Source organism: Carcharodon carcharias, chromosome 8, assembly GCF_017639515.1.
Source record: "Carcharodon carcharias isolate sCarCar2 chromosome 8, sCarCar2.pri, whole genome shotgun sequence".
Lineage (NCBI taxonomy): Eukaryota > Metazoa > Chordata > Chondrichthyes > Lamniformes > Lamnidae > Carcharodon > Carcharodon carcharias.
The window spans coordinates 69,114,451-69,127,144 of NC_054474.1; the positions used below are offsets into that span (position 1 = coordinate 69,114,451).

Sequence of the window (12,694 nt, forward strand, 5' to 3'; positions counted from 1 at the left end):
CAGCAACAAAAACAGCTAGACTAGGACACACACTTAAATTGCTATCTCTTTCAAAAAGGGTTTTTGAGATTTTGTACAACGATGTGAGAAACAGTGAATGAATAGATGTCGCATCTCTTGCGATTGGGTGAGAAGGGCAGCTGGAAGTTGGGGTAGTGGAAGTGTGGAGCAGAATATTGTGGGAAAGGAAAGGACAAAATATGTTGAGTCATTAGATCATGTGGCAAGATGTTCTGGTGAATACTGAGACTGATAGGTAGGAAGTTGAGGACTGATGGGGGTGGGGAGGGCAAGGTGAGTGGTGGCGGTGGGTATTAATTCCTGTCATGTTCTGAGAAATTTTGGAGAGGAATGTGCCAATCAAAGGGTATCTCTTGAGAATCCTTACTGAACAAAAAGGACAATGTGGAAACTATGGTTTTGAAACCAGAATCATCAGAATAGTTCAAAGAGAAGCTGAAAAAGGAATGGAGTCTTTGTAAAGCAGGGAGGAAAGAAGTGTGCTCTAGATAGTTGTGGGAGTCAGTTCCCTTGTCTTAGTTGTTTGAAAAGCCTGTTGCCAGAGTAACAACTCCAAAATGAGAAGAACAAGTGAATGGAAATTGGAAGCATGACAAATTAAGTATTCTCAATCAGAACTGAAGTAGCACCAACACAATTATCGATGTAAGGACAGAATAGATCTGAGAAGGAGCCCAAGTAACATTGAAACAGTGTGTTTAACACTGCCTACAAAAAATGCATATCTGGGACTTGCATGGACTCCCAAAGCTTACATCCTTTACCTGGAACAAGATAGCCTAGTTAAGAGAAGTCATTGAAATCGAGTATGTTGGGCAGACAGTGAACAGTAATACTGGACAGTGATAAGTTGAAAATCTTTTTGATGGAACCTTGGGTGCCAGAGAGTCTCCCAGGGGAGACTTGGAAGTGTATAGTGGAATGGATGTTTCTGAGTGAAGAGATTATTATTAGAGCTGGAGAACCTGAAATAACCTGAACTTTGAGGGTAATGGAAGTCACATGTGTAGATCCAGAGGCTGGAAAGAATTTGATTGAGATAATACAGAATAGTTTGGTGGGATAGGATCGAGCTGAAGGAATTGGTGTACCAGGATAGCCTTATTGTATATCTTGCAGAAGAGTTAAAAGACCAGTTAAGCGGCGTGGGGCAACTGAGGTTGGATCTGGTGGTGGCGGTGGGTGGAATTTCCGAATGAGATGCTATGAGTAACTGGGCAGTAATGGTTTGGTGTTCAGTAATGCAGTCATGGGGATAAGAGTCATTGGAGATTGGAATTTGACTTTGACCAGGTGGCGGTCCTGCTGCAAGTATCAACAGTGCTTTTTCTATAAGCCGATTTGGTGATTAAGTTTATGATTCATGATAGAGAGTTATGTTTTGACTCTCACCCATTTACTGTCCTTTTTCATTGGTGTGTTGTGGCAATACAAGCTAAATGGTACAATTTTCAATGAGGTGGAAGAACAGAGACTTGGAAGCCTACAAGCACAAATATTTGAAAGTGGCAGGACAAGCTGAGAAGGATGTTAAAAAGGCATATGGGACCTTTGATTTCTTTAAAAAAGGCATAAGTTCAAAAGCAAGAAGTTATGCCAAATGTTTAAAAAGTAATGGTTAGGCCCCACCTGGAATATTGTGGACGATTCTAGGCTCGCACACATCCAGAAGGATTTCAAGGCCTTGGAGAGGCTGCAGAGGAGAATTACTAGAATGGTACCAGGGTTGAGAAATTTCAGTTCTTTGGAGAGACTAGAGAAGCAGGGATTGTTCTCCTTGGAACAGAGAAGGTCAAGGGGAGATTTAATATGTGTTCAAAGTCATGAAGGTTTTTCATGGAGTAAATGAGGAGAAATTAGTTTCCAGTGACAGAAGGATTGGTAATCAGGGAACAAAGATTTAAGGTAATTGCAAAAGAACCAAATGTGACATGAGGGAAGAAAATTACTGAGCAAGTTGTTATCTGGAATGCACTGCCTGAAAGGATGGTAGAAACAGATTTGGCAGTAACTGAAAAGGCAGTTAAATAAATACTTGAAGAGGAAAAACAATTATAGAACAATGGGGAAAGAGCAGGATACTGGAACGAATTGGTTAGCTCTTTCCAAGAACTGCCACAGACACAGTGGGCTGAATGGCATCCTGTGCTTTGTGATTTTATGCTAACTATTTTTTTGTTTCTTCAAAGTCTTCATTCCATGATAACATCTGTGATTTCTTTCCCCTCCCCCCTCAACATCCCCTTTTTCTTCAGGCCCTGTTAGTACGTTTGTTCCTGTTTCATTTTACAATTCTGAGAAGGGTGTTCAGCTTGTTCTTTCCATAGATGTTGACTGACTTCCTCTATTTCCAGTATTTTTTGTATTACTCCTGGTTAAGATGGTTAGCTGAGATGATCAGATCTTGCTTTGATGCTTTTTCACTAGAATGATGGCTGGTGTTTTGCCAAGGCTGGAAAAGGAGAGGGGGTGGGGGGGGGGTGATACTGCTTTGGCCAATTAAGTAGCTCCCACTGGGTTGCCTGCCTCCAGCTGCTTCTGGCTTAATCCCCGGCAACTCAGCAAACTCAGTAGTGCCAATGGGAGTGGAGCGGTGGCCACTGCACCTTGAGGAAGGGCACCCTCAAAACTGGGTAAGTAGAATCCGGGCTCACCAGGGCCAGTCACTGTCCCCGGTGAGGGAAAAGGGTTGCTGAAGGCATGCGGCACTGATGCTGCCGCAGAGTGCATAAAGAGGAGGTTTTGCGGGCCCCCCCCCCCCTCACCTTGCTGGAAGGCCACCAGTTTCCCACAATGCAGAGGGCCCCATTGCCAGCAGGTGGGAAGAGAACTTCAATTGGCCATTTAAGTGGCTCAACTGGGCCCCAAGTAAACACCTGCCACCTTTCCTGTTGTTGATAAATTGGCATGGTGGCAGGAAGGCATTGGGTATGCAATCCCATGCCATCTTGCTGGCCTTCCTGCTTCTGAAACCATCCCTAAAGAACCTGTGAAGTGCAGCCCAATGATACAGACCAGATGTGACCACAGGTAGAATCAAGAAAGGATACAGAAGTGCAAGCAGCATTGTTGAAGTCATGCTGATAATATTCTGTGCATATAAGTGGACAACACAGCTCTCTGAGTTGCATGGCGTTTTCAAAAACCTCATTTACAATCTAAACCTGCCAACATGACATTGTGCACCATAGTGTGGATTGGCAGAATACTGACATTTCTGCTTAGTTGTTTAAAAGCTTTTTAATTGATTTTGATATTAATTTTTCCTCATCTATCATTTTTCTATTTCTGTCTTAAGGAGGAATCTGACAGCTTGAATCCCATTGTCCAGGATAATCAAAAACTTCAGGAATCAATGAAATCTTGGATCAGAGAAAAGAAAATTCAAGAGATACTCAGAGGTATTGTAGACAGAAGAAAGGGAGAGGAAAATTGATGTGAAATGTCTCGTGAAAAGAACATTCTTATGTAAACACAATTCCCCCTCTCAACCTCCACCGTGGAGCCCAACATCACAGATGGCAGTATTCAGCCAATTCAATTCACTCCAGGTGGTATCAAGAAATGGCTGAAGGCACTGGATATTGCAATGGTCCTGACAACATTCCGGAAATAGCACTGAAGACTTGTGCTCCAGAACTTGCTGCACCCGTAGCCAAGCTGTTCAAGTACAGCTACAATGCTGGCATCCAGCTGGCAATGTGGAAAATCACCCAGGTATGCCCTGTACACAAAAAGCAGGACAAATCCAACCCAGCCAAATACCGCCCTACTTTTCACCATCAGTAAAGTGATGGAAGGGATCATTAAGCAGCACTTGCTTACCCATAACCTGCTCACTGACACTCAGTTTGGGTTTCACCAAGGTCAATTGGCTCCTGACCTCATTACAGCCTTGGTTCAAACTTGGACAGAAGAGCTGAACTCCAAAGGTGAGGTGAGAGTGGCTGCCCTTTACATCAAGGCAGCATTTGACTGAGTGTGGCATCAAGGCGCCCTAGCAAAACTGGAGCCATGGGAATCAGGGAAAATTCTCTGCTGTTTGGAGTCATACCGAGCACAAAGAAAGATGGTTGTGGTTTTTGGAGGTCAATCATCTCAGTTCCAAGAGTCCTTCAGGATAGTGTCCTAGGCCCAGCCATCTTCAGCTGCCTCATCAATGACCTTCCTTCTTCATAAGATCAGAAGTGGGGATGTTCACTGATGATCATCACCATTCCCTACTCCTGAGATACTGAAGCAGTCCATGTCCAAATGCAGCAAGACCTGGACAATATCCAGACTTGGGCTGACAAGTGGCAAGTAACATTCACTCCACATAAGTGCCAGACAATGATCATCTCCAGCAAGAGAGAATCTAACCATCAGCCCTTAATATTCAATGCCATTAACATTGCAGAAGCCCCCTCTATCAACATCCTGGGGTTACCATTGACCAGAAACTGAACTGGACTAGCCATATAAATACTGTGGTCAGAGGCTCAGAATCCTGCAGCGAGTAACTTACCTCCTGACTCCCCAAAGCCCACCTACCATCTACAAGGCACAAGTCAGGAGTGTGATGGAATACTCTCCACTTACCTGGATGAGTGCAGCTCCCACAACACTCAAGGAGTTTGACACCATCCAGGACAAAGCAGCCTGCTTGATTGGCACCCCGTCCACAAATATTCACTCCGTCCACCACCGACACACTGTGGCAGCAGTGTGTACCACAACAAGATGCACTGCAGGAACTCTCCAAGGCTCCTTAGGCAGCAGATTCCAAACCCATGACTGCTACCATCTAGAAGAACAAGGGCAGCAGACACATGAGAGCACCATCACCTGGAAGTTCCCTTCCAAGTCACTCACCATCCTGACTTGGAAATATATTGCTGGGATGTGGGCTTTGTTGGGCATTTATTGCCCATCCCTAGTTACCCTTGAGAATGCGATGGTGAGTTGCTTTCTTGAACAGCTGCAGTCCATGTGGTGTGGGTACACCCACAGTGCTGTTAGGAAGGGAGTGCCAGGATTTTGACTTAGCAACAGTGGAGAGCGGCGATATATTGCCAAGTCAGGATGGTGAGTAACCTTGAGAGGATCTTCTAGGTGGTGGTGTTCCCACCTGTCTGCTGCCCTTGTCTATCTAGATGGTAATGCTAGTGGAAGGTGCTGTCTGAGGACCCTTGGTGAATTTCTGCAGTGCATCTTGTAGATGGTACACACTGCTGCCAATGTTTGCTGGTGGTGTAGGGAGTGAATGTTTGTGGATGTGGTGCCAATCAAGCGGGCTGCTTTGTCCTGGATGGTGTCAAGCTCCTTGAGTGTTGTTGGAACTGCACTCATCCAGGCAAGTGTCGAGTATTCCATCACACTCCTGACTTGTGCCTAGTAGATGGTGGATAAGCTTTGGGGAGTCAGGAGGTGAGTTAATCGTTGCATGATTCCTAGCCTCTGACCTGCTCTTGTAGCCACAGTATTTATATGGCTAGGCTAGTCCAGTTCAGTTCCTGATCAATGGTAAGCCCCACCCCAAGGATGTTGATAGTGGGGGATTCAGTGATGGTAATGCCTTTGAACATCAAGGGGCAATGGTTGGATTCTCTCTTGTTGGAGATGGTCATTGCCTGACACTTGAGTGGTGAGAATGTTATTTGCCACTTGTCAGCACCAACCTGGATATTGTCCAGGTCTTACTGCATTTGGACGTAGACTGCTTCAGTATCTGAGGAGTCGCAAGTGATACTGAACATTGTGCAATCGTCAACAAACATCCCCACTTCTGACCTTAAGTTGGAAAGAAGGTCATTGATGAAGCAGCTGAAGTTGGTTGGGGCTGAGGACACTACCCTGAGGAACTCATGCAGTGATGTCCTGAAGCTGAGATGGCTGACCTCGAACAACCACAACCTTCTTCCTTTGTGCTAGATATGACACCAGCCAGCGGAGAGTTTTCTCCCTGATCCCCATTGACTCCAGTTTTGCTAGGGCTCATCGATGCCACACACTGTCAAATGCTGCCTTGATGTCAAGGACAGTCATTCTTACCTCACTTCGGGAGTTCAGCTCTTTTGTCCATGTTTGAAGCTGGAGCTGAGTGGCCCTGGCGGAACCCAAACTGGGTGTCAGTGAGCAGGTTATTGCTAAGCAAGTGCCGCTTGATAGCACTATTGATGACCCCTTCCATCACTTTACTGACGATCGAGAATAGACTAATTGGTAATTGGCCCGGTTGGATTTGTCCTGCAATTTGTGTACAAGACATACCTGGGCAATTTTCCACATAGCTGGGTAGATGCCAGTGTTGTAGCTGTACTGGAACAGCTTGGCTAGATGCACGGCAAGTTCTGAAGTACAAGTCTTAGGTGCTATTGCTGGAATATTTTCAGGGCCCATAGCCTTTGCAGTATCCAGTGCCTTCAGCCGTTTCTTGTTGTCACGTGGAGCGAATCGGGTTGGCATCTGTGAGGCTGAGATGGATCATCTACTCAGCACTTCTGACTGAAGATTGTAGCAAATGCTTCAGCCTTATCTTTTGCATTGATGGGCTGGGCTCCTCCATCATTGGGAATATTTGTGGAGCCGCCTCCTCCAGTGAGTTGTTTAATTGTCCACCACCATCCACGACTGGATGTGGCAGAACTGCAGAGCTTAGATCTGACTTGTTGGTTGTGGGATCGCTTAGACCTGTCTATCACCTGCTTATGCTGTTTGGCATGCAAGTAGTCCTGTGTTATAGCTCCATCAGGTTGACACCTCATTTTTAGGTATGCCTGGTGCTGCTCCTGGCATGCCCTCCTGCACTCTTCATTACCATTGATGGTAATGGTAGAGTGGGGGATATGCTGGGCCATGAGGTTACAGATTGTGTTCGAGTACAACTCTGCTGCCTCTGAGCCCACAGCGCCGCATGGATGCCCAGTCTTGAGTTGCTAGATCTGTTCGAAATCTACCCCATTTAGCACGGTGGTAGATGGAGGGTATCCTCAATGTGACTTCGTCTCCACAACGACTGTGCGGTGGCCACTCCTACCCATTCTGCCATGGACAGATGCACCAGCAGCAGGTCGGTTGGTGAGGATGAGGTCAAGTATGTTTTTCACTCTTGTTGGCTCCCTCTCACCTGCCGTAGACCCAACCGACCAGCTATGTCATTTAGGACTCGGCCTGATCGGTCATTAGTGGTGCTATCGAGCCACTCTTGGTGGTAGACATTGAAGTCCCCCACCCAGAGTATATTCTAGCGCCCTTGCCACCAGGGCTTCCTCCAGGTGGTGTTTAACATGGAGGAGCACTGATTCATCAGCTGAGGGAGGACGGTACATGGTAACCAGCAGGAGATCTCCTTGCCCATGTTTGACCTTATGCCATGAGACTCCATGGGGTCTGGAGTTGATGTTGAAGACTCCCAGGGCAATTCCCCCCCCGACTGTATACCACTGTGCCGCCACCTCTCCTGGGTCTGTCCTCCCAGTGGGGCAGAACGTACCCAGGGATGGCGATGATGGTGCCTGAGACATTACCTGTAAGGTATGATTCCGTGAGGATAACTATGTCAGGCTATTACTTAACTAGTATGTGAGACAGCTCTCCCAATTTTGGCACTAGACCCCAGATGTTAGTAAGGAGGACTTCGCAGGGTCGACAGGGCTGAGATTGCCGTTGTTGCTTCCGGTGCCAGGTGGTCTGTCTGGTTTCATTCCTTTTTCCTGTTGCAACTGAATGGCTTGCTAGGCCATTTCTGAGGGCTTTTAAGAGTCAACCACATTGCTGAGAGTCTGGAGGCCAGGCCCACAGCACTAAAGGGTGACAGATTTCCTTCCCTAAAGAACATTAGTGAACCAGATGGATTTTTGCAACAATCCAGATTTTTATTGAATTCAAATTCCACCATCTGCCATGGCAGGATTCGAACCCAGGTCCCCAGAACATTACCCTGGGTCTCTGGATCACTGGTCCAGCGACAGTACCACTACGCCATCACCTTGTGGGTGTACCCTCACCACATGGTCTGCAACGGTTCAAGAAAGCAGCTCACCACCACTTTCTCGAGGGCAATTAGGGATGGGCAATAAATGCTGGCCTAGCCAGCAACACCCAATTGTTCAATTTCATCCATACACCATGGCTCTTCCCTGTTTTAATTGCTTAAAAGTCTCCCATATCCTACGGATTGCCTTCACTCGCCATGGTGTAACTTTTCCAAGGGTTTTACAGCAAGAATAATGGCATAAAATGTGGATGTTCACAGTTCACTGATTCTGATTGATTTCCTTCTGTGGAGGAGTGGGGAATCACTGACCGCAACTTTGGACTTCCACATTTAACCGCAGGTGTGCAGACTCCAGGAGTTGCCGTCAGTTTCACAGAGTAACGTTGACAGTCTCAACGCTGTTACAACTGCAAAATCAGGGCTTTTGTGTCAGTTAGCTGCTGTGAAATTATGGACCTTCTGAAGCTACTTTCCTACACTACATTTGGCTTATTAAAATTTCTTGACTCTGCATTGTTTTGCCATTTCTGATCTGTTCCATTGCATTAAATTCATAAAATTAAGAGTTGGGGGATGTGTAGTTTATGGTTATTAGAGGTATTTACCTAATGTGTAACTGATCTGAATGTAGTTAACAAAATCCCTGCAAGTCCAACCACTGCTCCAAATTGTCTAAATTGTCTCTATACCTCCGCTTCCCCAATCCACTAATGTTGTAGCATTCCAGCGATTATTGCATCAGGCTACAACCATATACTTAATCTGGATTACAGAAGAATGCAATTGAAGTCGACAACAGTTTTTAATGTTGGAGTTAATTGGAGGTTTTGGCCCAAAAGAAAATTAATTTTCCATTTACTTGTGCTCTTTGTTTTGGTTGCTTGTGTTCGACATACTCATTTGTGTTTATTACAAGAGATCTGGTAACAACAAAGAAAAATCAACTGAAGGTGGGGAAACTTGCAACAGTGTGCTAGCACCAAGTCAAAGCCCATTGAGATTAGGAAAATAAGATAAATTAAATATTAAGATATGAAAACAGACTTGTAGAGGGGAAAAGACAACTGGAGGAAATTCACAAGTTAGAAGCCAGTTGTTGGTTGATTATGGAAATAAACCATGAGATGGTGCCCACTGGATAGCCTGAAGCATTAAGAGTTATGTGGGTCATCTCAGTGCTTTTTTCCCCTCTGGAAACCACTGGATTATTTTGCAATACATTTATTCTACTTATACACTGTCAAATGCCAAATTTTCATTTCTCCCCCTATTAGTTTCAGTGAATGTTTTTGCTCATCAGTTAAGTCTGTTACATACAACAACTTGTATTTTTTTAACACTTTGAAGATAGCAAACAGTTCAAAGTACTTTGGATAGTGCAACGAAAGATGGATAAAAGGAATTTTTAAAAATGTGAATGCTGAGCTACGGTGCAAGAGTTAGAAGAACTGATTGAAGATCTGCAATTCTACAGTATCTCACAACTAGATTCAATGAGGAAGGAGAATGGATGTGTGTTCCCCAGCCAACAGGAGAAGTTTCTGCTTTGTTGCATTAGATAAATAGTTTTAGCACAGAAAACAGCAAATCACATTGGCTAGGATGTTCTGTGCCCGCAGGTGTTGGGCATGTTCGGTGATGTAAGCTGTGATATGACGTGAAACCAGTTTGCAATCGTCCGCTCAGCCCGCCAATGGTGGGCCATGTTTCTCGCCATCGGACGTCGAGAACTTCATTGTAATCCATCTGCATATCGTTATTAGGCCAGCCCACCAGAATTGCCACCCCCCCCCCCCCCACAACTCACCACAGCACATAAGTGACATGTACCTGGCAGGCTGCACTTTGCTTGGGACTTCTAGGCTTCTTTGCCTACCTTGCTTCAGACAGCACTCGCTGTCATCAACGCCAGGCTTCACTGCACCACATCACTTTTAGAGAGGCTCACAGTAGGTCTCTACCTACAGATCAGCCATATGTAGGTAGCTTTTCAATGGCTGCAGGGCCTAGGGCTTGCTTGGCGAAGAGGGAGAAGTGGCCTCAGGCAAGGGAAGAGGCTGCAGGGTAAGGGCTGTACGAGGGAAGGAGGGTAACCCAGGGTGTGTGTGGCGGCACATTGATCTGTGCAAGTGGCCTCAAGATGGTGAGGGCTGAGGAGGCAGTTTCCAGAGATGAGGCCAGATGGAGATGTGAGGGTATATGTGTTAGAATGGGTGATGATGTCCCTTGAGCTGGCAGTGAGTAAGATGTGAGTGAATGTGTGATGGGCTTGAGTGTGTGAGTTGAGAGTGATGAGATGGTTGCACTGATGAGATCATTCATCCTCTATCTGCATTGGATAGCCAACGTCTTCTGTGCAACGTTGTCACTGATCACCACTGCCATTGCCTACCAAGCCTGGTTGGTCATGTCATTGCCCATCCTGCAGCCAGAGCGGGAGTGGAGGACATCGCAGCAAGCCTCCACGGCATCCAAAAGGCGTACCTGTGACACATCACTAACCTGGGGGCTGTAGTCTTTTTGCCTTTCGTGGACATCTTCCCTGCAGTAGTCCTGAGCTGGAAGCACTGAGATGTGTACGCGCATTAGGACTTTAAACATGGTGCCTTGCATGATGAAGCGGCGAGGTGATGGCGTGGTGGGTGAATGACAGCCCATCCGCTGTTTAAATGGCGTGTTCCCGGGAATGCATAACTAATGGTTTGGGATGATTTGGCTTGAAAACCCGCCATTGCAGCCAGCGAGTAAACCTTCATTTGACCTGCCCGCTACTGCACTTAGTGCAAACCTGGGACAATTCTGCCCAGTGAGCTCCTAATCCCCATCAGTTGATAGTGAAGGCTGTTTCCTTGAAAAGAGTTTCTTTATCAGAGTGGGATCTACCACAATGGTTTAGGTGGTTTCCAGTTGTTGTGATTTTTGTTCATTGTTCCCAGTGTTCCCATTAAGCTTCATATGGCTGCACAAAAAATTTTAAAGGAATTTCTCACTGAAAAAATTGGCCATGCACAACAACTAAGTTTTAAAGGGAACATCTATTGCTCTGTTGTAACCATGTGTATACTAGGAGTTGGAATGTGGGCTAAGTTATTGCATTTTCCATAAACTTTCGTTTTACTGCTGCATTACATCTTTTAGGTCCGTACAGTTTGCAGGGGAACAGAGTGAAGATCTACCAACCAGATTGTTCTGAAGAATGGATCTTTGCAGTTGTTGCACATCATGACCCTGCTACGCGCACCATGATGGTTACCACAGAACAGGTACAATATGGTATAAAAACAGAAAATGCTGGAAAAACTCAGCAGGTCTGACAGCATCTGTGGAGAGAAAAACAGAGTTAACATTTTGAGACCGCATGACTCTTCTGCAGAGCTAAAGAGAAGTAGAAATGTGATGGAATTTATACTGTTTAAGGAGATGGAGCAGGTAAAGCAAGATAGAAGGATAGATGGGGGCCAAGGAGAGATTGACAGAGATGTCAACGACTCAAGACAAAGGGAGTGTTGATGGCAGTGGTAAGGGCTAAAGAAGGTGCTGATGGTGGGATAAAGGTAAGACAACAGGATGTGTTAATAGTAGAACAAGGGTCGGCACTCTGAAAGAACAACATAGAATAAATGACAGAAGTGGGGGAGGGAGCGGTGATTGGGGAAAATGGATAAAAAAGGGGGGATTAAAAAAGGGATAAAAGAATGCATGAAAATTTAAACAAGTAAATAAAAAATAAATTTGATAAAAGGGGGATTTAAAAAGGGGGGAAGATAGAAGAGAGTGTTCATGGCCTGAAGTTGTTGAACTCAATATTATGTCTGGAGGTTATAAAATGCCTAATCGGAAGCTGAAGTGCTGTTCCTCCAGTTTGCGTTGCGCTTCACTGGAACATTGTGGCAGGCCAAGGATGGACGTGTGGGCATGAGAGCAGGATGGTGTGTTGAAATGACAAGTGACAGGAAGGCCTGGGTCATGCTTGTGGATAGACCGGAGGTGTTCCGCAAAGTAATCACCCAGTCCTGTTTGTGGGTTTTGGGAAGGAGGTTGAAGTGTGGACTGTCCAGGTTTGGGAGACTGAGGTTGGAAGCTGTGGAGGGAAGACCTCCAGAGGAGTTGAGGTCAGTGACAGTCCTGGAAACAATGACTTGATGTTCGGTGGTGGGGTCATGGCCCAGGGGGTGTTAGGAAGAAGTGTCTGAGAGTTGACGCTCAGCCTCTGCAAGATAGAGGTCAGTATGGCAGACAATAACAGTATCACCCTTGTAGGCAGGTTTGACAACAAAGTCAGGGTTGGACCTGGGAGAACGGAGTGCAGCAAGTTCGGAAGGAGACAGGTTGGAGTGGGTGAGAGGAGCAGAGAAATTGAGACGGCCGATGTCATGCCGACAATTCTCAGTGAAAAGATCAAAAGCAGGTAAGAGGCCAGAGGGTGGGGTCCAGGTAGAGGGAGAATACTGGAGGCGGGTGAAAAGATCTGTTGAACAGTGGGAGGATTCCTTCCTAAAGAAGTGAACACAGAGATGAAGGCGGCAGAAGAGTTCAGCATCATGCCAAGCACGAAATTCATTTGAGGTGAGGGTATAAGGGTATGAAACTGAGTCTTTACTGAGTACAGAACATTCAGCATCAGAGAGGGAAGGTCAGAGGGTATGGTGAATACATGGCAAGGGCTGGGATTAGAAGAAGTGATGGGGACAGAGG

The 12,694-nt window shown here is 45.9% G+C and overlaps 1 protein-coding gene across 1 annotated transcript in view; it reads left to right on the plus strand.

Moving 5' to 3' along the window:
- Positions 1-12,694, plus strand: part of LOC121280927 (lysine-specific demethylase 3B-like) — a 143,513-nt gene that overhangs the window by 38,769 nt on the left and 92,050 nt on the right. Inside the window, exons 4-5 of the mRNA XM_041193355.1 lie at positions 3,320-3,422; positions 11,138-11,262. Of these exons, the coding sequence (XP_041049289.1) occupies positions 3,320-3,422; positions 11,138-11,262 (228 nt within the window). The remainder of the gene's footprint in view (positions 1-3,319; positions 3,423-11,137; positions 11,263-12,694) is intronic.